Genomic DNA, 27,244 nt, shown 5'->3' on the forward strand with positions numbered 1-27,244 from the left:
TATTACTTATATAAAGGTTATCACTCATCATTGGGTCTGGCCACTAACTGTTGAAGTGGGTTGAATACTGATCCGACATGCACCATTATTGATGAATGGTGTCACACTTAGACTAATCAATCTTCCTTGATAGACCTAGTAATATTTATTTAATCATGTTTTATTTTTGGATATTAGAAAAAACATCTGATAAGATATTATCGTATAATGTAAAAAATAAAAAGTTATGTTACTTCGTAATTAATTTCAGTAAGTAGTGGCGATTTTTTGAATTTTATTTTACTAAGGATAAGTAAGTTGTGTTTTAAAACAGATTTCGGTCGTTATTTTTTTTTTAAGAAAATGATACTAAAGGTTAAAAAAAGTTTAAAATATATCATATATAAAAATTGATTAAAATCATTAACAGATAATGGTGACGAAAGATTAATCACTTAATAATTTCTCATTAAAATACCAACCTTTTCAGTAATAAATAAGAAACAAGACAAATTAAGAAGATTAAAGAACCGATAACTATCTTGTTGACGACCTCCTCGATGATTTCAGTGCTTTTGTATTCGGATTCCTCCGTCTCCAGCTCCAAGTGTTGGACGAAACCCCCCAAAGAAGCATTATCGTTCTGTCGAAACGCTCGAAGAAGCAGAGGGTAAAACTCTATCATCTGCTTCTTGAAACTCCGTGAAACTTGTACCCTTGACAAAGGAGGCAAGTGATCAGAAGAGTAATACCCAACTCTCACGCGGCCATTCGCGTACTCATTGCAGGCCGCGAGAATCAGTGACGCTCGCTCGCGAAAATGGGCACTGACAAAGGCTTCAAAGTTCCGAGGCGGATCCTGAAGCAGATGGAAGGAAATTTTACAGGTTTGGGTGAACACGTCCTCGTTGTACACACGTGACGTGCTCTCCAAGTTTATTAAACGCCCCAATGTAGTTGCACCAGGCTCGTTAAAGTATGGGTTCTCGTTCAGAACCAGACTTTGTAAGGAGAGCAACACTTGGAGCATGGTCGACCCTGATGGGTCCCACTTCTCCCTCTTTTTCCCGTACCACGTGTTGAGAAGGCTCAAGCACACTTCGCCGCTGGGGTGAAGATTTGGGTTGACTTGGAGCCCGAAAGAGTCAAAATGCAGCTTTGGAGGGTGCTTCGGGTAATCAGAAGGGAACAAAATGTCGAAGAAGAAGAGACCATCGTGGTACGGTGTGCCGGCAGCACCTACAATCACGGCCCTCATTAGATCAATGCGTCGCTCGTAGACACGCACGTAGATTGATTCGGGCAAGTTATGCTCCAGGATTCTCCACTCTCTCATGATGGTGCGGTACGCTTCACTCTTTGAATCGGTGAAGCATTTTCCCTTCTCTGAACCCAGAAAGTGGTGATCTGAATCATCTGAAACCACGTCGAATTGCCCGAACTCATTTGTCGTTACTTCAATGGCGTTTCTCAATGGTTGTTGCATCTTCTTCACGAGTATGTTTCTAATGCCTATCAAACTCCTTTTCTCCGTTGAAGGAGCGTTTAAAGGTGTAATGTAAGGTTTTTCAATTTTTTAATATCTTTCTGAATACTAATGCCTACCAGACTCTTAATTATAAGGAGCAATTTGTGACTTTTTCCAAAAAATAAAAAAGATAAGATAAGGTTTTTTGTATATTAATCCACAACAAGATAATCTTTTGAAGATTCAAACACCCACGAAAAAGATTTTATTGTTATAAAATAACAAATATATGTTAAAGAAAACAAATTTGAATTGTTTATGATGATTCAAAGATGATTGACAGATGTACAAAACAAATATTTGAAGCATTTAAAATACTTCCCCCATTTTTTAGGAAATTAATTACATGTTTTATTTAAATAAATTTAAAAATTTATTTTAAATTGGAGCATTTTTAGAAGTTATCTTTTAACTAAAATGTTTTTCAAAGTTTTTTTTTAACAAAACCAACTTTAGAGATTGTTATTAATCTCTTATCTTTTTCAATCTATTATCATTTAATTTTCACCTTTATTTTTTAACAGAATTTTGATATTTACGTTTTAGATATCAATATTTAAAAATAAATTTGTACTATCAAAATATAAATTATTTATTATGTCTTAAATAATTATTTTTATTATCATATTATTGGTAAAAAAAATTCAGCCAAAAAATATACACTGATGATTAATTTTCATAAAAATTTTAACAATCTAATTTTTATTAAAAAAAATTCTCTTAATCATATTATTTTATGTACAAACCTGAGATCATAATCAAGAATTGCTATTTCCACTCATTCTTATTACTAATGCAATCTCCTTTCTAAAAAAAAACCCAAAAAAAATCCTGAATTCTGGAAATTAATACACTCCCCTTATGCTTCTCCCTCCCTTTGGGTACCAGATTCCCGAAATCTTATCACAAACACTTTTGCATGCTTTCCGTTCTTTAAAGATCTCCTTCCTTAGACTTAATTTGCACAATTGTTCAACAGCCTGACCGATCCAATAATCAAAGTGATTGAAAAACCCTTTAAATAATGACAACGAATATCGAAGATCCAATAACACAAAGGTGTGGATGGAAATAGAAAAAAGGAATAAGAAGTAAAGTGATAAACTGCACTGAATAATTATGTTGCAACTCAAAAGCAATATTAGAATTACATTTGTTCGCTTCAGGGATGATCATGGTACAATCTGAATATGCATAATCACGAAAACCTATTTTGACTTCTTCCTCATTTCCTCGTTTTACTTCTAATTATTGTTTTAAATAAAACACATTGATCAATTCATGATTCCTACGCTTAGTCTATGAAGGTTTGAAGGCATAATGATTTCCAGAAGACCTCTCACTGCCAACTCCTGTTTACAAAATCACCATACGGTAAAAAGAGAGTGTATTAGTTTTTGGAATACAGGGTATTCCAGTAAAATAAAATTACAAAGGAGAATGTACTAGTAATAAGGGAAGTGAAAATAACAATTGCCCTTGATTAAGGAGTCCGAGCATTGTAACACTCAGATTAATAACATTAATAACATGTTGGTTTGTTAAAAGTTATTTATTTCTTATAAATGTAATTATATTATTCTCTTAATAAGACAAAGTTTTGCCTTCTAATAATTGATGCTATAAATGTTGGCAGTAATTACTGATTTCATTAAAAATCAATTAGAAAAGAATATGGTGATTGGATAATGGGTTTTTCAGGTTATCTTTGGTGAAACTAATCATACTCATGGGTTTATTCCATGGTCTAAGGTTTGCTTATAGGAGTATGGTTGTCATAACGTTTATTGCTATACGGACTCCACACATATCCATCGCATTCCTTTTCTCATGAGTCATGATTATGCGGCTATCACTGACTCCATTAGTGACATGTTACAGCCTAGGCTTGCTCCATATTCGTGGCTCTCCGCCTCTTGGACTAGGGCTTGTTTTGCAAACTGATCCTATTGGCACATGGTTTCCTCGTTTGTAATTTATTGTTCCTTTTTCCCACACGAAAATAATAAAATTTTGATTGAAAAATAATATATAAATTGTTTTGAAAGATAAAAAAAGAATAAGAGAAGAGGGGTCATACGTGCACAATGTAAAATTATTTGAAGTGTAATTTAATAATAACTGGAATTTACATATGTATCACTTGTTTAAAAGGATATGAAATGACAACAACTTGCATCATAAACTTTAATAAAGTAGCACCATAGTCCTCTCTAGAAGAAGAAGCGGGTGTAAAATAAAGTTATGTTTTTTTAGAGGAAGAAAACATAAAGTTGTTAAGAAATACTACTATGAAATTACATAATTACCATTAATCTAGTTAAGACGTGTAATTAGGCATTATTAAATTTTCTTTTAAATGAAAAGATTAAAAATATATAATATTAAAATTAATTGAGATCATCATTAACAAATAATGGCCATAAACACCTAATAATTTCTCATTTAACACACTAATTCTTTGATCTTCCAATCAAAGCATCCAATCTAATCAATTGATCACAATAAACTATGGGAAATACTACTACTTGTTCAAACATAGAAAAGAAAAAAACACAAATTAGGATTATGGGCACTAGTTCAAAGATAAAAAAAGGAAAAACACAAATTAAGACTGTTAAAGAACCAATAATTGTCATTTTCATGACATTCTTGAAGATTTCACTGGTTTTGTTTTGCTTCCTGTAGAGCTTCAAGACGTTCTTGTCCTTGAAGATTCCGCTGTTTTTGTTTTTGGATTGCTTCATCTCGAGATCCAAGTGTTCGTCCAAACATTCCAAAGAAGCTCCATTGAGTCGAAACGCTCGAAGAAGCAGAGGATAATAAATGTCAATGATCTTCACCTTGAACACCTGAGAAACTTGTATCCGACTTAGACGGACGAGGAAAGTCAGAAGAGTAATAGCCAACACTCATGCACCCATTCGCGTACTCGTTGCAGGCCTGAGAGAATCCGAAACGCTCGCTGGGAGGGATCCGAAGCAGAAGATAGGAGGTTTTGCAGGTAATAAGAAACGCGTTCTCATTGTAGACATGTGATGCCGACTCGGAGGACGCAACACCAGGCTCGTTATAATACGGTTTCTCGTTCAGAACCAGTGCTTGAATGGAGACCAACACTTGGAGCATCGTGGACCTAGATGGGTTCCACTTCTCCGTCTTTTTTCCTGTCAACGTGTTTAGAAGGCTCTAGTAAAATACTTTTTTGCTTAAAAAACATACTTCTTCTAATCAACATGAAACTAATTTTACCTAACCTCCTTCTCCTTATGTAAACATATACCCGTATATATTCTCCTTCTTTTACACTCTTGTGTCTCTCATATTTATCATTATTTTGAATTTTTTTTCTATTAAGATATAATGTATTTTATCTAGTGCTATTTTTTCCTAATAGTTATTTTATCATTTTTTAACCATATTATTGGTATGGAGTATTTATAGGCTTTGACAGTGGTTAATGATCATCGGAAAGTCTAACTGATCACCTTTGGTAAGTTTTTTTCTTCTAATTACTTTTTTTTCATCCATAAAACTTAAATTCAAGATCATTTTTAAGGAAATTAAGTCTAATATCACCCATACTAATGACTTATCGGTTGTAACTCTATTTTTTAAACCGATTTCTCTCTTTCATCAATAATTTCAAATTATTTTTTAAGTTTTTTTTGTTGAAGAATTTAGTTTTTAAAGTTAATACTAAAGATATTTAAACTTCATTTTATTTCTTAGAATAATATACTTAATTATGAGATATTCAAAATTAATTGTTATTGATATTAAAATCTATAGAAAAAAGTTATGATATCAATGACAAATATTTTTATATGTGTTTTATAATTATTCATAATTGTTATATATATATATATATATGTGTGTGTGTGTGTGTGTGTGTGTGTGTGTGTGTGTGTGTGTATTTATCGAAGCATCTCGATCAGAGAAGAGACGACCAAATTGATGCTTAGTTTCTTCGTGTTTTTTGCACTCAAGATTGTAGGACTGTGTATCCTTCGGAGACCCTCTACGAAAGAAGAGATGACCAGACTAACACTTAGTCCCTTTGTGCTCTCGCACTTGAAGTTGTGGGGCTATGTATTCTTTGGAGACCCTCAATCGAAGAAGAGATGATCAAACTGACACTTAGTCCCTTTGTACTCACGCACTCGGGACTGTAGGATTGTATACCCCTCGGATAGAGAAGAGACGACCAGACTGACACTAAGTCCCTTCGTGCTCTTGCATTCAAGATTGTAAGATTATATACCCTTAGGTCAAACCCCTTTTGTTGAACCATCTCGGGAATGGACCAATGCTCTAGGTTTACTAGATACATGACCCATTATGCATCCTAGGCTACTAAGCCACATAAACTGCCTAACATGTCCAGTGATCTCGAAACGTCAAGCAACGATAAGATAAGATAAACCTTCTCTCGGGAATATCAGATTAGTCAGTTATGACATATATCTATATATACCTTGATACTTAACCTAACCTAAGGAGACATATTACACTTCACACTTAAAGGTATTTGAACTAAGTCTCTTTCATCTAAAATACGATCGAGTTACACAATATATATATATATATATATATATATATATATATATATATATATATATATATATATATATATATATATACACATTATTTTTTTACGACTCTTTCCTTATTGTATATTTTTTTACGGCTCTTCCCTTATTTTATTCTTCGTGTTGTAGTCTCTAGTTTCTTAGGAATAAATTATCTTTTTTTTTTTCAAATTTCTATCAATGTGTTGTTTTTTAGAAATTTACAGTCTCTAATTTATTGTGATATTTTTTAAAAAAATCTATTAACTATATAAACAAGATAGTGAAAAATTAAATAAGCCCAAGCAATACACGGACTAAAACATTAGTTGCTATAATGATTTTATTTTCTAATTACAGCATTGTAATCACATCCTTAAGAATGTATATATGCTTACATATCTTTCTTAGATCGAATTCAAAACCTCTTCAATATTTTTAATATATATTATCAACTCAGCTATACTTATTAGTATGAATAGGCAATTGTTAAATATACCATAACTAAATTAATAATATACTTCTCATTTCTTTTTATTTTTACTCATAAACCCGTCCCGTTTGTAGCTAATTAACTTTAATTTTCTTTCTTTCCTAAACCCGTCCCGTCCCGTCCCCCAACTCACCTTATACTCCCATGTCATTCTACTTTTTTTCCCACGGAAACAACATTCACGAGGTTGAATTCTTGTACCTCCTTGGAGTTCAACCACGCATACCCTCATCCATACCTTAATTCCATACACCTATTTTGTTGGGATTGCAAAATAGGATCCTAATTCAATAGGCATACCAGAATCACATGATATGTGGTCAATCCAGGACACAGAGCAAAATCATCTCGAGCACAAACTCCTTCTAAACTTGTATTCCTAATGACAAAATACACTAAATGAAGAAAAACGCAGTTCTTAACAAGTAATCATAAAAAATATCAATCAGAGTGCGAACAATTAAGGAGAAAATTCATAACCGAAAGAGCAGAAGGACCAAAAAGATATACAAAATATTAGACTTTGTGAAAACCAAGTCCAAATCCAAAACCGCAAATGAAGAAAAAAGAAACCAGCATAAGCCGCCGTAAGGGGTTTTGAGAATTAGTTTGAGAAGAATTGTCAATTTTTTAATTTCTTAAAAATTATTTCCTCATTTGGTCTCTCGGGTGTGTTCATGACTGAGCCCTGTTTGCAGTGAAAGAAAGTTAAAAAAAATAAATGAGATTCATATTTTTCCTTTTATTTATTTAGTTCAAAACTTTCATATCATTTCACTTCTATTTGATTTGATGCTCATTTCATTCCATCAAACATTCTATTAGAGAGGGATGTATTTTCTTTTCTCATGGAAGATTGTATGAGAACAATAAAGATACCAGGGTAGTTTGGGACAAGTGAAAAAAAAATGAAGGGGAAAGGTAGGTGTACATAACTAAAGTTCATCAGTTTTGTTGTTCCTTACATAATGGAAATTAAATAATACCCATATTTTTTAATCGGAAAAATAAGATAATTAAATTAATAATTGGTACAGAGATACCACCAACACATACACAAATACACATTAATTACAAATTTTCTATTGATTTGTGTTTCAAGATAAATATTAATAAGTCAACATTACATCTCCATATTTACTCGCTACAGTTTGCCTATTGGTTAGTTTCTATTTATAAACTTTCACCTGAAAGTGTAAATACAAAATAACCAAGACTTCAACCAAATATCCCTCCCATCCTCTATTGTCAATAATTATCTAAGGAAATCAAAACACAATTAAATCAGGACACCACACATGGATAATGTTTTTGGCTTTCTCCAATAAATAATAATACCCATTAGTTACATAGATAGCAAGGCCCCTATTTTCACGATAGAATCAGATGGAGAATCTCCCCTGATAACTTGAATGATTTTTCTGTTTCTTCCAAACAGTGGTTTTTTTATGTAACCAAAATAATGATTTTATTTTAGTAATATTCAGTTTTGTTGATATCAGGTTTTAGGGTTAGGGGTGATTTCAGAATCTAAAAGTCATAATATTTTATATAAAAAATAATTTGGTTCTTAACAAAATCTTAAAGCTTCTAATAATTAAAAAGACTCGTGTTAACAGAGTCTCACATTAGCCTTCGTCAAACGTCAATCATAGACCGCGGAGTTCCTCTTCTTCCTAATTTCATCACCATATTTTATGCTTTGTTTCTTTTATCTATCTCGTTCTGTTTCTGATTTGTTTGTTTCTCTCTCTCGTTTTAATTTATCTCTCTTAAACGAAGCATATGCCCACAATGCAGAAGCAGTATGATTACAAACTTCCGGCAACAACGCAATCTTGATGATATGTTTTTTACATGACAGTCCATTTTTTTTCACCGTCGAGTCACTGATTTTCTTTAAAAATTAAAATCAACAGAGTCAAACCTTAATCTATCGGATAAGTTTCATCTCCTCCAATCTAACAAGTCACTGGGACATATTTTAAAATAACTGATTTATGGGACACATACACGCACCTTTTTTAACTTTCAAACAAAATTATCTAAGGATTTTAAGTATTTTGGAATTACCTTTTGATTTAAGTAGTTTTAGCATTTTAATTTTTAGACAAACTTTTATGCTAAGGATTTAACTATTTTTTGCATTATTCTCTTATTTAAGTACTTTTAGTATTATTCTCTGATATGATTATGATAAGAGTTTTCCTTATAATATTTCTCACACAATTACTTTTCAATTTTCAGGCAAACTTTACGCTAAGGATTTCAAGTAATTTTAGTATTATCCTCTGATTTAAGTACTTTCAGTATTTTAATTTTTAGATCAATATGCCAAAGATTTTTAGTACTTTTAGTATTATTCTCTCATTATATTTGATAGAGTTTTGCCATATAATAATTCATGCTATAAGAAAATTACTTAATTAAAAATTAAATTTTGATTCTAAAGAATATATGAAAGAATTAAAAAATTACACTTTAATTTCGTCTTTTCGCATCTTAGACCATCACCACTTAACAATAAAGAGGAGCCACGCACGAGTTATAAATAGAATAAAATAGCATCACCAAAAGAAAAACAATTGTGAAAATGAAAAACTGGGATACACTTTTAAATTATCATTCAATCATAAATTATTATTAATATAACTTTTAAATAATTTATTGTTATTAAATAAAATGGCATAATTAAAAGAATTTCTAAATTGTTAACAATCTAAAATTCTTTAAACTTACTCTAGATAATAATTAAAAACACTATTAATATATTAGATAAATAAAAAATATATTTCAGTAAAAAAAATACAAAATATATATATACATACACATACACACACACGAGCATGTGAGGGGGTGCGGGAAAGGATGATTCCTTTTATTTTCAAGAAGGATGTGTGTTTGTATTCGTGTCATGGGAGTGTATAGCGCGATGAAAAGGAAATACAAAAATTACATAATACTTAAAAGAGAGACAGATGAAAAATATAATACTGTAATTAATATAATGAAAAGAAAAAAAAATGCAAAAACTAGACAAGAGAGAGATGATTTTAATAATAAGTACATTTGCATATGCATTTTGCAGATTTGCGGCTTGCTTTAAAGGAAAGGAAATAAAAGCCAAGACTATCATTTGTATAGCAGAGTGGTGACCGGCCAAGCAGAAGAAAGGAGGTGTAAATGAAAAAACTAATCTTTTTTTTTTCTCCTTCCAATCAAGCATCAAATTTTATCAATCCGCCATAATAAACTAAGCGCAGTACACTGTACACTACTTGTTGAATTATTAAAATTAATAATAATAAAGAAGAAGCAGTAAAAGAGGCATAGTTTTATTTTTAAGAACTTTGAAGACTGCGATCTCTCCCTTCAATCTGGCTCTTTTTCTTCCATCCCAAAGTTTGTTTGATCTTTTCCATGACCTTCTTGAAGATTCTTCTGCTTTTGTTCTTCAATTGCTGCCTTTGCCCGCCGCCGCTACTTTTCTTTTCGGATTGCTCAATCTCCAACTCCAAGTGTTCGACCAAACCCCCCACAGAAGCACCTTTCAGTCGAAACGCTTGAAAAAGCTTAGGGTAAAACTGTATCATCTTCTCCTTGAATTCCCTTGAAACTCGTACCGTTGACGAAGACGAACGCAGGTCACTAGAATAGTACCCAACTTCCACGCGCCCGTTCACGTAGTCGCTGCAGGCAGAGAGAATCGGAAACGCCCGCTCGCAAAAATGGGCACTGACGAATGCTTCGAAGTTTCGGAGCGGCCTCTGAAGCAGAAGGAAGGAGGTGTAGCAAGTAATGATGAACGCGTTCTCGTTGTAGACACGTGACTTGCTCTCAGAATCGAAGAGACGCAGAGGCTCGTTAAAGTAAGGGTTCTTGTTGAGAACGAGTCCTTGGATGGAGACCAGCACTTGGAGCATCGTCGACTTGGATGGGTCCCACATCTCCGTTCCTTTCCCGTTCCACGTGTTCAGAAGGCTCAAACACACTTTGCCGTTGATGTAGAGATTTGGGTTGATTCGGTACCCGAAGGAATGGAAATGCAGCATTGGAGGGTGTTTAGGGTAATCAGAGGGGAACATGATGTCGAAGAAGAAGAGACCATCGTGGTAAGGTGTGCCCGCGGTACCTACGATCACGGCCCTCATTAGATCAATGCGTCGCTCGTAGACACGCACGTAGATTGATTCGGGTAAGCTTTGCTCCAGGATTTTCCACTCTTTCATAATGGTTCTGTAGACTTTACTATTTGAATCATAGAAGCATTTTCCATTATTTGAACCCAGAAAGTGGTGATCTGAGTCATCCGAAACGACGTCGAAGTGCCCAAACTCATTCGTCTTTACTTCCATGTTAAATTTTTCTAGATTGCTTCTCCGTCAATTCAAGGAATTGGAACCTGAATCGGAGTGAGAGAAAAACTCTTACAAGGTGTGAGACTTGAGAAGAAAGCCAGATTTAACAAACGAACAGTGACATTTATATTTATTTTAATCTATCATTTTCATCCTTATTTTTAATAAATTTTAATTGTTTTTAAATAAAATTATCAGTAGATAAAATAACTTTGTTTTATAATATAAATTATTTATTAAAAAAATTAAAATTTATTATATATTAAAAGTATTTATTTATTATAATTTTTAATTATACAAAATAAAGATTTATTCAGTGAATTATAAGAGCTAAAATTAATAAAACTGAAAACTATGTCCAATGTTGCAGATAACTAACCAGTAATACTGTAATAGCATATATACTTCCGTTGACAACTGTCAAATAAGACTAAATCCAGCCATATAATGTATCAATCATGTAAACTTTGAATTCATAATAATAAATTAATCCTTTATGTAGCCTTACATTTGTACGCAACTTTTCATGATGATCATACTGTCAAAGTGAAAAATTGACCCATTTCACTCAATAGCATTCTTGCATACCATTGGAAGTCTGTTCAATTCAAACATTTCTGGGTGCATATATGCAAATCTTAAATACATTTGGTTATTGTTTTTTTCTTCAATAGTTGGAGGCATCTTATGTATACCCTATATCATTTTGGCTGTCCCTCGATCAAACTAATTGCAGATGTGAAAAAAGATGAGCCATCTATATTAATGCGGATATGTATGGACTATTACATAGCCATATATGTAAAGTTTCAATTAATTAAGAAAAAACTAGGCAAGTTGAGTTAGTCTAGTCTCTCAAACTTGAAACTTGAAACTTGAAAGTGACTGCCAAGCAGAACTAATATTGTCCAAAATAACCTTATTTGATACTTTACTCCTATTCTGTATTTAGTCCACATCGCAGTGATGATTTAACTCTTTTTTTTAGCTGATAGTATAGTAAAAAGGGATCGGCTGTATATATCAACCTTGCAAAGTTACAATATTGCTAGCTATCAGTTATAACACAATTAGAATAATAGGACAAGTAAATAATCAAATAAACTCTGGCTGAAACAAGTATGTACTGTTATAAGGTAAGCCGTGCTATATATCGTGTCACTGCCATGGGTATAGGGGTAAGTGAAAGTAGTAATATTCTAAAACGTACATACACCATTTTTTTATAGATGTTTAAGAAATTCTTAAATTTAACCAAAAAAATATTATTTTATAAAAAAATGATTCATACTAATTTGACCAAAATAATATTTAAAGAAATAAATTATTTTTATTTTTATTTATTTTTTGTATAAACAGTAGGTATTATTTAATCTCTCGTTCGAACATAGTAGGATTACAATAAACAATAATATTTTTTTTTTCCAAAGAGACAACAAGAACGAATTTTAGTGTGATCATTTGCGTTAAATATCAGAAATAGAGTTAACCGATTCAAGTAAGATTTTCTCAAGTGAATATTATGTAATATATATATAAAAAAAAGTAATGTATTTTTTTTAACAATCAACCAATATCTTAAACGTGGTGAGAAATTCTTAATATGAAGATAATTCTAAAACTTCAAAAAAAAAAACTCAGTATGACTAAAATTTAACAAAACATATACTTATACAATAATAACGGTGAAATAATTTATAAAGATGATATTTGCAATGCAATACATATTTCAGTAAATTAACGTCAGACATTTTTATTAAATTATTTTAAAATTGATGGGTGTGTAAGTGTCTGAACATATTCAGTGAGATGACTAATTTCATGTGAGAGTAAGATAAATAAATTTGAATCATTTATTTTTCTTTATGAAAACATATATTTTAAAGAAAGAAAAATTAATAATTACAAAATATAATTTAAACTTTTCCCATTATTATTTGGCACCCATCAGTTTTACTTTAATTACACACGTATTCTATTTTTTTTTTCAAATATTTCTTTTGGCAACCCCTGTATCTAAATGGGGTTAATTTTTCATTAAATTTTTAAAGTAAATTGCATATATATCCTATCTATTTTTAGCAAAACCCAAAATTACCCCAGATTTTAACAGAACTTATTCTCCCAATTAACCCAAAATTTCGTTCAATATTCTCAAACATTCAATCCCTCTTTGTGGCGGCGACCTCGTCGGACGGCGACAAGGACCAAATAGTCTGGTATGGCGAAAACCCTGTTGGGGATGCGATCTACATTAAACAAGTTAGACCCTCTTTGTGGCGGTGACTTCAACCAACGGCGACGAGGATCTGGCAGATGGTGAACAACGACGATTCAAAACCTTCAGAGCCTTTCGACTGCGAACACCGGCATCGCTTGAGCAGTTCCCTTGTCTTTGCAATCTTTAGAAGCTAATTATCTCCGACAGCAGAATCCTCGGTGGCTTCAAATTTTTCGTCCATGGTGGTGATGCGCCTCTTGCCGGCGTTGTCTTGTGAAGATGAAGCGGAACACAACATTCTCCATAGATGCTGTCGGTAAAAATTAAATATACACTGCCATTATAATTTGCTTAGCCACTAAGAGAATTTTTGCTTCCCTGTTAAGTATTCACCGCCAAGCTAGAAGGGTATAGAAACTTCCAAATCTGAAATATGATGACAACAAATTGCAGCACCTCCTTTACTCCACTATCTTAATTTCTTTTGTTAACCATTAAACGTTTTCTCACTTTATTGTATTTACTTCCCTATACAATTGTAACGCATTTGAAATGAATTCAATAGATGAATTTGTGTGAACGAAAGTAAGAAATTGAAGTATAAATTCTTCCTTCTCTCTCGTTTTATTTTTCGGCTGCGTGAGTGAATGAGTTTTTTTTTTTTTTTTGTAAGGTGAGTGTTTGGGAGTTGAGTTACTTGTAATTGTGGGAATGATGACAGAGGAGGGAGAATTAAGAACTATGTGAGGTTCACAGAGAGAGAAGATTGATTATTAGATTACTGCAAAAAAAAATAAAAAAAAAATTGCGTAGTTGAATTTGGTTTGAATTTGTTTTTGCTGCAATTTATTTTTCTACAAACCCAGCTCCCCCTTTGAATGGGTGTGCACGAAGAAGAGAAGGGTATTCGAGATTAAAAAAATCATTAAATGACATGTGCTAGGCACATGATCTGTTGAAGTTAACAGACGGTATTAAGGGATTAAGGGTACTAGTGTAATGAATATTAAAAAATTAGAAGATTTTCAGTCGACTAAAAAGAAAAGGAGAAGATATATGTATAAATGAAATAAAACAGAGAAAATATTATTGTAATTTATTCTAATCTTTAAATATAATAAGTCATCCATATACAAAAAGGAGTAAATATAAATCATACAAGCATGCATGTGATGAAGATTTAATGTTATGAAAGAAGTAAATATATTAGTTGTGTTGTGACAATAAAATCTTTGAGGCCGGAGTATATACGTACGTGTCTAGGAGCGACGTATTGATCGATCGTAGGTGCCGCGGGCACACCGTACCACGATGGCCTCTTCTTCTTCGACATTGTTTTTCCCTCCGAAGCTGCACTACCACTCGTTCCACGATGCTCCAAGTGTTGCCCTTATTCATGGAGATATTCCTTATTGTTGAACTGGGACAAGAGGTCACGTGTCTACAACGAGAACGCGTTTAGCACTACTTGCAATGGAGGAAGTTTTGTTATTAACAGAAGATATTCCTTACTATATATGATCAGATTTTCATGTTTTAAACCTGAGAAGTGTGAAGTAAACCAATGAGATGAGAAACAAACAGTGCAGGCCATCTTCCCCTTGCAAGCATTAATTAGATGAACAAAATTAAGTAATCTTTATATATATATATATAGTTTTTTAAAAATGTTATTTGGTAATACTTGTAATTATTTGTTGAAAGTTAGTTATCAAAATTAAAACTACTCAAAGTTTCTTTGATATTTACTATGTTAAAAGATAAATTAAATTTTTTTTATGGTTTTATACCGAAAATATTTTACTAATGTTTTTTTTTTGTTTCTTTATTTTATTGCACCTAAATCCTATAATTGAAAATTAACCAAAAAAGAACCAATTGAAAAATAAAAAGTAAACATATTAATTTCATTTGCCATACAAAAATATCCTAATACAAAAATAACAAACTAATTACCATATATGGCAAATTAGAATTAGGTAGCAATGTAAATAATCTTTAGAGTATCCACAGTTTGAATAAGCTTTGGTTTATTGAAAAGGAACTGGAACACCATGCTTCTTGCTAACAATACTCATTCTCTTGTAGTGAGTACCCATACCAATGGGAACACCTTGATCAGGTCCTTCCCAAAAGGGAGCTTCACCATCACCTAGAAGACTTTAGTATCCTATCCTGAAAGATTCAGCCAGTTCCTCCGTACAATTTTGAAGGAGTGGCTCAACACGAAAATTTATTCCCAGCAAACCAAGAAATTTAGATTGAGTAATTGGTCCATGAACAGACACTTCTCCTGCATATATATAATCATTAAATTAGTCGAAAACTAATCTTTGTGTTCTGAGCTAATATGTTTACTTCTGACGTCTTTGATATGATAACACTATATGTCTTGTCTCATTATTACATGTCCAAGTTAAACCCAAATTCCAAACTTGGCCAAAACTGAATTCAAAGCAAACCTCATGAAATTCTAGATAACTGCAAATTAAACACCATCTAAACTGTGTACATCTTCCAACAAAAATATGTGAAAAAACAGATATGTTATTTCAAAGTCATTACTACTTTTGAAAACAGTGAAGACTCATTCATAGTCCAATACCATATATTTTAAAAGTTTTGATTCAGTGACACAGACACATTATTCTCATAGAGTACACATTGACTTAGGATTTAAGAGTATATTTTAATAATAAAATTAAAAAAAAAACACTAGCCACATTTTTTTTAATACTCTCTAATTAAAATTGACGAATTTGCACATTGATAAAAACTGTTATCACACCACACCCACACCTTTGATTTCCATAGAAGATTTTATTTAATTTCTATTTTTAATTAATTTAAAATTCAGCCAATAACATTTAACTACATTTATTTGTACCATGTTGGTGCAAATAGTGTTCGCACTATATAGCACTGGTGTAAATAATTTATATGATCTTAGAAAAGCACTAAGAAATATCATATACCTTTTTTCATATTCAGATCAATGGCGGAATCAAGACCCTAAGAATGAGTGGGTTCAATTATATAAATATAAATAAAATAAAATATAAGAATATAAAATTTTATTTACAAATTTAATAAATTTTAAAAAATAAGAAGCTGGAAATACACACCCTCACCGCTACGTAGGTCCGCCCCTGTCCAGGATTGTTGAAAATTTTTGACCCACTTTGATTTGTTTGAGACGAAGAAAATAAGATTTTACTTCTTTCATTTTTCCTTTTATTCTCTTTTTCTTAATGACGAGAGTTAAAAAAATACGTTAACTTTAGGAATGAAACCATATTTTATGTTGTTATGAATTAATCTTTTAAAATCTCACGTTCATCAAATAATAATTATCTTAAAAGACTATTCCACTCTTGCTCATTTACTTATTTATTTATCCTTAGTAAACCACTTACAGTTCACACAAACATTTAAATATTACAATATCATTTACTAAAGAAAGGTTAGTAATCCCTGTCATTATTTTTTTCCCATACTAAAATTCTAATTAGTGGTTTGGTGAAAGGTTGGCAGGATCCTCTATTTTAAAAGCCCAGAAACTCGTCTAATTACTCTGGGTTTTGAAATTATTTACTGGTGCAAGACATGCATCACTATCTTTACAAATTTTCACACAACACACATAACACGTATTTAAATAAAGCTATTTTTTTATAAATAAAAAATCTTAAACACGTTGAGATTGATCAGATAATAAACACGTGAGGTGATAATTTTGTATTGATAATTCTGGATTGGCTCACAATTTTCTGAACACGTTGCATAATTGTGTCTTCATTGCTCTTTCAACTGAATCCATGTCTGATGCATCTAGTGCCACGTGCCCCTTCCTCCCACTCTCACTTTCATTTCCATGCACTAACCGCTTTACTAGCTCACAAACAGACATATATAATAAGAATTAACAAACCAGTTCGCTCAACATGGCAAACACCAAAGACATTGAACGGTTCGACGTCGTTTCGGACGATTCCGACCACTACTTTCTATCAGCAGTTGGTCCGAATCCATATTCCTTCACCAACGCAAGAAGCGACGTGCACAAAAGGATCATGATGGAGTGGAAAATTCTTGCCAACAACAACCTTCCTGAATCCATCTACGTTCGCGTTTACGCCAACCGCATCGATTTGCTCAGGGCAGTGATCGTAGGCGCCGCAGGCACACCCTACCACGATGGACTCTTCTTTTTCGACATCGCGTTCCCACACGATTACCCGTTTCACCCTCCAGAGGTCCATTATCGCTCCTACGGCTTCTCCCTCAACCCCAACCTATACAACAACGGACACGTGTGCCTGAGCCTCATCAATACGTGGGTAGGGAAAAGTACCGAGAAGTGGGACCCATGTGGCTCCACCGTTCTTCAGCTGCTGTTGTCGCTCCAAGCCCTCGTCCTAAACGACAAGCCGTTTTTCAACGACTTTTGGTGCGAGATGATTGGGCGTGGCCGCGGGCTCTTCGAGAAGAAGTCACTGGCTTACAACGACACCGTCTTCGCTCTTAACTGCAAAACCATCTTGGGCTTGCTTCGACACCCGCCGCGAAACTTTCAAACATTCGTCGTCGGGCATTTCCGTAATCGAGCACGTGCGATTCTGGGCGCGTGCGACGACTACGCGAATGGGCGCGTGAGAGTTGGGCGATACAGTGAAGACGGTGACGGTGAGGCTTCTGATAGGAGAGTCAGGGTTTCGGAGAAATTCAGGGAGTCAATGCGAGTGTTGTATCCTCAGCTCTTGGAGATATTTCTACGGTGCGGTGCTTTTTCGCAGAGTGATGCGGAACGCTACTTGAAGATGGAAAGAACTAATGTGTTGTCCAAAAATATGGGGAATGTTACTAACAGAACGTACAGGGTTCTTGTGAGGAAGGTGATTGGGAAGATAAGGAAGCTTTATGCTTCAAAGTTGATATCATGTTAGCCCCGAGTCAAGTTTGCTACTCACCACAGTCTAGTATTTTCATGCTGATCAAACTAATAAGAACCCAATCAGAGGGTAATAAATTGATATCATGTCAAGCGCATAAAGCTTCGATTAACTTGATCCATTTAAATAATAGATTTCAATCTCAACATTTAGCTTGTTTATTTAATTAATTAAATACATAAATTTAATGAGTTATAGTTCATAAATAATTTAGTCCATTTAAATGAAATTAAATTAATGACGAGTAGTTTCTAAAGTATCACATATTCACATAACATGAATGTGTGCATGCGAAATGTCCAATTAAATCTCCATTTTTATATGAAATTGAATTGATGATGAGTAATCCAATTAGTTGTGATTAAAAAATTAATAATTAAAATTGAATTAATGATAAAAAAAAAATTTTCTTACTAATAGCAATTGAATTAATTATGATAAAAAAATTATATTAAAAAAGGGAATTTTCATAATAATGACCATTTGATTACTATTACAAATAGTAACTTTTAATTTGTTGTTTTCAATTTAACAAAAAGTAATATATATCATACTTAAATTGACTTCTATTGAAAAATGTAAATTATATCCTTATAAATTATTTGATTTCAATTAAAAAATTTAACTTATATAAACATAAAATTGATTAGTTTATAAAAATTAACTTATACAAAACGAAATACATCTCTATTTTGTTTTATGAAAATACAAAACAACAATGGGTTCCCATTTTTGTATTAAAAAATTATACAAAATGAAAATGTGTTTCTCTTTTGTATTTGAAAATTATATAAAACTGAAACGAGATTTTGTCGTGCTTCATGATCAACGAAAACACATTTCTGCCAAAAGTATTTTCATCAAAGAAATAAAGCAAACAAAGTAAAGCAAGGGTGTGTCAATAGCAAAAATGCATGAGTGTGCCAATAACAATGCCCTGAGCCCCTTGCCATGATTTGACAAGCCCAATGGAATTCAAGTACCGTCCTCAATAAATTGGGATCTCCATCCGCAGAAAATAAAACAGAAACCAGGAATAAGAAGAAAAATGTTGTTGATTTTTATTATAACTACTTTAAATTTATACTTAAACTGATTTTATAATGGGTTAAACCTCTAAAAAAATTACATTAACTGACCGTGAAAATTTAGCATCGTAATTACGCGGTTAAGTTTTTTTTTCGCCCTTATAAATCCCCGTAGATTATCCTATATAAAAGTACAAACCCTTTTCATGGGAGAAGGTATAATCCTTTTCCAAAATCAAAATGCATTTAGATGAATTTTCCCTTTTGATTTTCACCCTTGTTGGCTTTTAAAAATATCGAGCAAATTGGTTAAAAGGGAAGAAGAGCAACGATATTCTAAGCATATTATTGTGTTTGGTAGGAAAAAAAAAAGAAATATGTAAAAAATACAAGGAATGAAAATAGGAAAGAGAAAATTAGAGTGAATAAAAATAGATGAGAAATTTTCATGCCTTCTTTTTATTTTTAATTTCTTTTATATTTTTCACGTGCAATATTATTATTATATAGCCACTGAATATGATCAGACAAGTGGTGCATGCGTAACCAGTGGGGACTTGGCTTCCAATGTCTTCCATTTCTTCGTGCATCTCTCCACGACATCAACATTGATGATGGCATCATGTCTGAAATTTCTGTTAGCTAGAATCAATCTTGCCATTGATGTAAACTGAACTACCCTACAAACCCAGCTCCCGTGAAGAAACCTTTTCAATCTAAGCATATTACTACGTTTTGCAGGCATTTGCCTTCTGTTAATTGGTAACATTTATAACATATATATATATATAGTGATCATATATAATATTCCTAGCTTGTACTGGAGTTCCAATTCTAATGGAGGCTAATTAATTATTAAGGTTTAGACTGGTTTTATTCTTAATTTAGACTTGCTAGTGCTTGTGGATGGACAATATATATATTGATCAAAGCAAACTTGGTTTTAAAATGCGTAAGTACTAACTGTGCATTTAATTTTTAAATTTTGCTTAATTATCATTATAATCTATTTTAATTAAATTTGAAATATTAAGTACATTTTTCTAACCATTTATTTTGTGTACTAAGTTGTTAATTGACATATGGTGTGTTTGGTTGGCAGTGGAAATATGAAAAAGCTGTCACGATCATGCATGCACTTTCTAATGCACCGCTTAAACAAATATACACATAGTTGTTAGTTTCTATAGGGGCTTCTAGTTGGGTCTTTTGCCCTTCATATGCACACATGCACTAAAAAAAAGATTTTCAATGTAACAAATAGTTTTTCTATTACCAATTTAACGAATTCTTTTTTCTAACAGAAAGTTATTTTTTAATATTTATTGTTGACTGATTATATTCAATAAGATATAATTAACAAGATGTAATGAGATTCACATAAAAATCATTTAATAATAAAAAATATGTGTTAATGTGTAAAATGAAAAGGTGTCAGATAACAACATCTTGCTATAACATATTTTAAAAATAAACTTACTATAAACGGATCTCATCTATGCCAATTGACGTTATATATATATATTTTTTTTACAAAACTTCTTAACTCTTAATACTTTATAAAAAAATAAAATGTATTAAATATCTTAAAAACATAAAAAATCTAATACTTACCATACAAAATAAGTGAAGAAATTAATATAAAAAATTTGTTAGAAGATTTAAAATGGTTTTTTTTTTTTTTATATGCGGAGAGAAGATGATTCTATTTTTATGTATTGCCCTGCGTAGTCTGACACCGTAACAAGCCAAGGAAAGCGAAATGCCGAAATCCCATGTAGAATCCGTAGTGCTAAATGTTCAAATGAATGAAGACAAAAGTTTGATGTAGAATTTAATTTCATTTAACACATAACTACATTAAACAGAATGATAACCCCTAGTCAATTTACGTCTAATCCTTGTTTAGCTGTTGGCATAAAAACTTATGTTCTTGATAGAGGGACAAAGGCAAGTGCGTGTTTGTCCTTTTCTTTGTTTGGATGATTAATAACTGGTCATTATCTCATGATATGTCGATTACCTTATACTATGAGTCGGATTACAAAATAAATCATAACTTTTATCCCAATTAAATTTAAAGGAAACCTAATAATTAAAGCAAGGAAGAAAAAAATGGCTTAGGATATGTGTGACCCAAGCTTAAATTAACGAGGTCGGTGATGCTAATTAGACATCCCTTACTCCAATAATGTTACTGTTATAAATCCCGCCATTAGTTAGTTATCTATGTTGATATTTTTTTATCTGTACAATCCAATTTTAATTATTAAAGAATTTATAACAATAAATATATATTATTCAATCAATGAAGTTAAACTTTTTTTATATACTATTATTTAATTGTTTGATAGTTAGTTGAAAAGTTATATTTAATTATGCCTACCCGCTATTAGCTACTGATATAAATTCAATCAATTTGTGTATTCAATTTCATCAAATTCTCTCTCTCTCTCTCTCTTTTATATATAAAAGTTCTTTTGCTTGTGAGTTTCTTGGGCTTGCCTACTTAATTTTCTCTCGCTCTGTATATCTCTCATGCATTTTATCCACAAACAAAAATAAAAAGACCATGAATCAACTCTCTCTCCTTTTTTTTTCTCAGGCATGAAAAATTGCTTGTATATTTTGGGACCGAGGGAATATAATATTAATTCAATGCTTATGTTTTTCTCAATTAAATAAATGAATGAAGATATTCATCTTCTATTCTCTATTCAACAATACTCATTATTAGCTTTAAAAAAAAGTCAGAATGTGTCTCATTTTAAAGACAAAATAAACCTTAAAAAATAGTAATGGAAAATAAAAATTTTAAGTACAGAGAGAAAAAAACAATTTGAATGTTTGTATAGTGTAAAAAGCAATGTATATTTTTAAATTGATTTTATTATTACTATCTTCGTAATACTGTGAAATTATTACGAAATGATGTGAATTATATAAATAACATTATACCAAAAACAAAATAAAGATCACTTAATTGTAAAAAACTCACACTCAAAGTGTATTAATTTTGTTTACACATATAATAACTTATTTCAAAATACTCATACTAAATTAAAAAAGTACTCGGATAAATATTATATATATATATCAAATGAAGACTAAACAAATATAAAGAAAAATACATATTTAAATCAGAAAATGAAATAAAATTAAAAAAAAAGCTAAAAACATGCTGAGGGAATATTCTCCCAAAGACACGAAACTGAAGAAGGTGTTTGTCCCAACCCAGGTATCAATTTTAATGTTTTTAAAAAGGAAAAAAGGTCTGGCATTGAAAATAACATCAGCAAACAGAGTCTTCCCCACACCATCCTTTCCCCCAAGAGAATGAGCCCGTTCATGCTCCTCTACCACCGAACACACCCCGCCACCACCGAACGCTAACGTGCGCCCCTTCCTTACCCTGCGCCTCGGCACTCTCCCTTATTCCCCCTCCTTCATAAGCTCCGCGTTAACCGTCCTCTCTCTCTCTCTCTCTCGGATCGGAGCGAGACTGGCGGCTCCGGCGTTGGGGGCGTTAGGGTTAGGGTTAGGGTTTCCAAGAGATGTGGTATGCTCCAGGCATTGATGAATCTGTTCTCGCTGTGTTGGAAGCCATTTGGCCGCGATGCTGCTGATCGAATCGATTCCATCGGAGTTACCGGAAGAGAAGGCAAAGACGGCTTGCTTTGGTTCCGCGACGGCGGAAAATATGGCTCTGGCGATTTCTCCATGGCCGTCGTTCAGGCCAACCAGGTTCTCGAAGACCAGAGCCAGATCGAGTCTGGTCCTCTCGGCACCTTCGTCGGCATCTACGACGGTCACGGAGGACCCGACGCCTCAAGATACGTTTGCGATCACTTGTTTCGCCATTTTCAAGGTTCTTCATTCGGAAGCTCCACTTTATACCCACAGTTTCGTTTCTCTGTTTTTTTATTTATTTATATGTTTACTTTCACGGTTGTTGTAGTGTGGATTTAATGTTGCCACGTTTTCAGCTTGATCGTTTCCTCATGAATTACGAGTAGCAGTAGTAGTAGTAACTGTTACCAGTTGTTTTCATGAATTCGCTTTTCTCGTGAACTTTTTTTAAAAGTACTTTTTATACTTTTATTTTTCTCATCGGTCTTTTGATGGAGTCTGAGATTTCACCGGGAAGTACACAGTTCAACATGCAGTATGATACTGTTTAGAAGCTTTTTTTTCTTTTAATGGTTTGTGTTCGTTTTTAATTATGAATCGATTTTAATTGGTGAATTGTGTGTAACTTTTTATTGACTTTCCTCTAATGAAACGAATTCGGGATTCCTTGGCACATAATGTTGTAATTAGTAAAGTGTTTTGGTCTCTTGACTTTTTTTGTGTTGAAGACCCGTGATTTTGATGTGGAGCATTCTAACTTCAATCTTGGTTCCTTCATGGGGTATGAGCGTTAGGTGTTGGTTGGTTCCACGTTGTCTTTTTCTGTTGGTAAAGGAATGCTTCTGATGCTAGCTCTCTTAGATTTCTTGTCTGTGCAGCAATATCGGCTGAGTCACGCGGGGTTGTGACACCTGAGACAATCGAAAGAGCGTTTCGCCAAACAGAAGAGGGGTACACAGCCCTCGTGTCAGGCTCATGGAATGCTCGACCTCAAATTGTAAGTGCTGGGACCTGTTGTCTAGTTGGAGTGATATTTCAGCAGACACTCTTTGTGGCAAACGCTGGAGATTCCCGTGTTGTATTGGGCAAGAAAGTTGGTAACACTGGAGGTATGGCTGCAATTCAGCTGTCTGCAGAACACAATGCAAATCTTGAGGCTGTTAGACAGGAACTTAAAGAATTACACCCACATGATCCCCAAATTGTTGTCCTCAAACACGGAGTGTGGAGAGTAAAAGGCATTATTCAGGTAATTTATATACTGTGTCCTCTCAGAAGTCAGAATCTCTCATCTTCCACATATGAAAAGCAGTTATTGCGTGAACATGGCTAAACATTTATTAATTCATTATATTCTCTATTGTTTTCCATTCTTGAAAGTGCTATGTGGAAGAGACGTAGATATTGATGCTGAAAGGTGTTGGAAGCTACTTAAACTGTGCCCTGAAAGGCCATTTTTCTGTTAGTTAAAATTGAATGCTACATATGGTCTATGATTTCTGAATCCGTATTTGTCGACAGGCCCAAGGCATGTAAAGCAAAAATCATATATTATAATTGTTATTTTACGCTGATAAAAAAATAATAATAATAGTAATAATTGTTATTTTACTTTTTGTTGTACATTTTCTACTGTCATATGTATTATTCATGATGAATCATCAACCCAATTATATTTTTTCAGAAGCTTCTTGTTCCTCAATCTTGTACTATCTTCATCTTCTGCAAGATTTTTTGCCAGAGTTCCTTTAAAAACATATTATCAGGCTAACTTTCAATAAGAAGATTGTAATTGTCCCCTATTCCCTTGTGAAGTTATCGGTGCTTAAAATTAGACCCTGCTACTGTTTGTATGTACCAAATCCCATACTTACACAAGTTTTAATCATTTTAATTTGCTATTTTACTTAGGCATTGTGGCATACAGCCTCTTTGGGTGTGTTGTGTGTGTTCAGTCGGTCCCTGATTTGTGTGGTTAAAACCAAACCATATAAATGGAAGCAAACTATTTATATTTGGTATAGAATATTCTATTTTTTTTACATTTGATTTGTATTGCATTAGTGTGTTAAAAATAAAAGCAATGGTCATATGAAAGACAGTCACTATACACTTTCCAGTTTAATTCTCCACACTATTTTATTGTTGAAGTCATACATATATTTTGTTAGTTAATGGTTCACAAGTTCTCCCACGGTTCTGCCATAATTATTTTGTTTATCTGTTTTACTTCCACACTCCAATTTTTTTACAAACATTTCATTGATTGTATTTGGTGCAGGTTTCTAGATCTATAGGTGACGTATATTTGAAACATGCACAGTTTAACCGGGAACCACTTAATGCAAAATTCAGACTTCCTGAACCAATGAACATGCCCATCTTGAGTGCTAATCCCACTATTCTTTCTCATCCTCTCCAACCAAATGATTCCTTCCTTATATTCGCATCTGATGGTTTATGGGAGCACTTGAGTAATGAGAAAGCCGTGGATATTGTAAACAGCAATCCACATGCGGTAAGATTCTTTTTTCCATGTTTGGATTTTCTTGTTGTACTTATTTATGTAATCGACGTTACCTGTTTTATATTTTCCTCATATAGCCATAAAATACATGGCTCTGTGTGTGTGGGTTTTGTGCGTGTGGGGGGGGAGGGGGGGGGGGGTTTGTAATTCCGTGGTTGCATCTGGTGGAGGGCTAGTCCTGTTTTCATGCATTAGTAACCTGCAGGACCTATAATATTGATTTCGTGGTTTACATGTTGGTTGGGACAAGATTGGAAAATTCCCCCTGGCAAGTGGCAACTTTGATCCATAATTTCATTCTTCGTTCCCACCATGCCTCTATCTGATTCTGACATGAGAGGTTTTAGATTACCACTTTTGGTTTGATTTGATAGTGTGCAGAACAGTAGAAATGCATGACTGATTAATGGAGTAAGTAGTGTCTGTACATTTGCTGAAGTCTTAAGCTTTACAAGTCATGTATGTTCCTTTATCAAGAAGTTGCCAGATTCCAATTTGTTCTTATTCCTTTTGATGATGTTCAGATTTTTATTTGATCATCACTGTAGCCTTTAATATGATAGTTTATTCATTAATACATTGAGTTTTTTTCCTACATGCTTACCTTTCAGTAAGTTATTCTTTTTTAACTTATTATCATTGAATATTTCTGCTATTTTTTGCCTCATAAAGGCAGGTCCTGTTTAAATACATTTCTTCATAAGCATTTATATGAGAAGAAAATAAGAAAGGTAAATTGAATCGAGATTCTGCCACAAAATAAAATGAACTTTTGCAGTTAACTGTTATAGAAGCTTTCATCTAACTTCTCTAAAAGCTGAGATGCATAAGTTGGTTTTTAACTTATGGGAAAAACTTAATTTATTTTACTTTTTTATTCTTTTTTTTGCTAGTGTTTATGGGGAAGTTTATTCAAATGAGGCCTAACTTGTCTTCCAGCATTTGACTTGTATGAAAATTCAAATCACTCCCCTCACACACCCACCTCTCTCTCTGGTCCTTCTCATACTTTGTGCTTATTAAAAAGGGAATCATGATGACATTGTGTTATTTGGTTGTTATTCAAGAAGAAGCCTGTTTTATTGAATTCATTGCTGTCTTCCTCGTGTTGACATTGTACTAAAATTGTGTTACTGCAGGGTAGTGCCAAGAGACTTATCAAGGCTGCTCTACACGAAGCAGCAAGAAAACGAGAAATGCGATATTCAGACCTCCGTAAGATTGACAAGAAGGTTCGACGCCATTTTCATGATGATATATCCGTTATTGTTTTATTCTTAAATCACGACCTTATTTCCAGAGGCACAGTGCTAGACCCGGCACTTTCAATTCGAAGTGCTCTCGATCACTGACTTGTATCATTGTAAGCAGTCTTGTACCGATACCTGAAGCATACGCCATTGGTTTGCTAGGTACCTGGCTACAATATGCCATTCTTGAGGCACGATAATTTATTAAGTTATAACATATTATTTGAATTTTATTCGTGAAGAGGTAAAAAATAAATACAAAAACATCTTTTATTCCCTTTTCTAACCTCTTATAGTTTTACCCAAAATACTGGATTTTTTTTTTTTTGGCTGAACATAGCTAATCAAGCAGCATGTTGATTAAATTCACAAAATTATTAACAAATTATATGGAAAATTCAAAATTAGAACCATAATTTAGAAGCACCTTGAAGTTGAAATCTAATTGCTATTTGGGTCAACGAAAATAGGTAAATAAATAAAATTTCAATTTTATACCGCGGGATTAAAACTTGAAAGTGTTATCTAATCTGTTTATTATAAGATAAGATGTAAAATAAAGCTGGCACAATGACCAGCGAGCAAGTTAGCACTTAAAAGTCTATTTTTATTTATTTATTTTGCTTATAAATTGTCATTTGTTCTCTTTCTATTCTTGCATATAGAAGATTGAGAATTGAGAAATACGAATGTTTTCTTCCGAAAAT

General features: G+C 32.8%; 5 protein-coding genes across 5 annotated transcripts; 2 read left to right on the top strand and 3 right to left on the bottom strand.

Moving 5' to 3' along the window:
• Positions 1-448: 448 nt before the first annotated feature.
• Positions 449-1,465, bottom strand: LOC100810318 (putative ubiquitin-conjugating enzyme E2 38). Its single transcript, XM_003550512.3, has one exon. It carries the CDS (start codon positions 1,463-1,465, stop codon positions 449-451), a length of 1,017 nt encoding a protein of 338 aa, XP_003550560.1.
• A 2,871-nt stretch (positions 1,466-4,336) lies between these two features.
• LOC112999964 (putative ubiquitin-conjugating enzyme E2 38) lies at positions 4,337-4,636 on the bottom strand. The gene has a single exon (XM_026126477.1). It carries the CDS (start codon positions 4,634-4,636, stop codon positions 4,337-4,339), a length of 300 nt encoding a protein of 99 aa, XP_025982262.1.
• A 4,959-nt stretch (positions 4,637-9,595) lies between these two features.
• On the bottom strand, positions 9,596-11,836 carry LOC100810844 (probable ubiquitin-conjugating enzyme E2 24). Its single transcript, XM_014769427.3, has one exon. The coding sequence runs from the start codon at positions 10,924-10,926 to the stop codon at positions 9,913-9,915; it is 1,014 nt and encodes a 337-aa protein (XP_014624913.1). The 5' UTR covers positions 10,927-11,836; the 3' UTR covers positions 9,596-9,912.
• A 5,258-nt stretch (positions 11,837-17,094) lies between these two features.
• LOC100811389 (putative ubiquitin-conjugating enzyme E2 38) lies at positions 17,095-18,214 on the top strand. Its single transcript, XM_003550514.3, has one exon. The coding sequence runs from the start codon at positions 17,095-17,097 to the stop codon at positions 18,094-18,096; it is 1,002 nt and encodes a 333-aa protein (XP_003550562.1). The 3' UTR covers positions 18,097-18,214.
• A 3,879-nt stretch (positions 18,215-22,093) lies between these two features.
• On the top strand, positions 22,094-26,813 carry LOC100811922 (probable protein phosphatase 2C 42). Its single transcript, XM_006600315.4, has 4 exons — positions 22,094-22,998; positions 23,639-24,009; positions 25,042-25,278; positions 26,427-26,813. The coding sequence occupies exons 1-4, from the start codon at positions 22,692-22,694 to the stop codon at positions 26,637-26,639; spliced, it is 1,128 nt and encodes a 375-aa protein (XP_006600378.1). The 5' UTR covers positions 22,094-22,691; the 3' UTR covers positions 26,640-26,813.
• The last annotated feature ends 431 nt before the right edge of the window (positions 26,814-27,244 follow it).

Source organism: Glycine max, chromosome 17 (assembly GCF_000004515.6).
Source record: "Glycine max cultivar Williams 82 chromosome 17, Glycine_max_v4.0, whole genome shotgun sequence".
Classification (NCBI taxonomy): domain Eukaryota; kingdom Viridiplantae; phylum Streptophyta; class Magnoliopsida; order Fabales; family Fabaceae; genus Glycine; species Glycine max.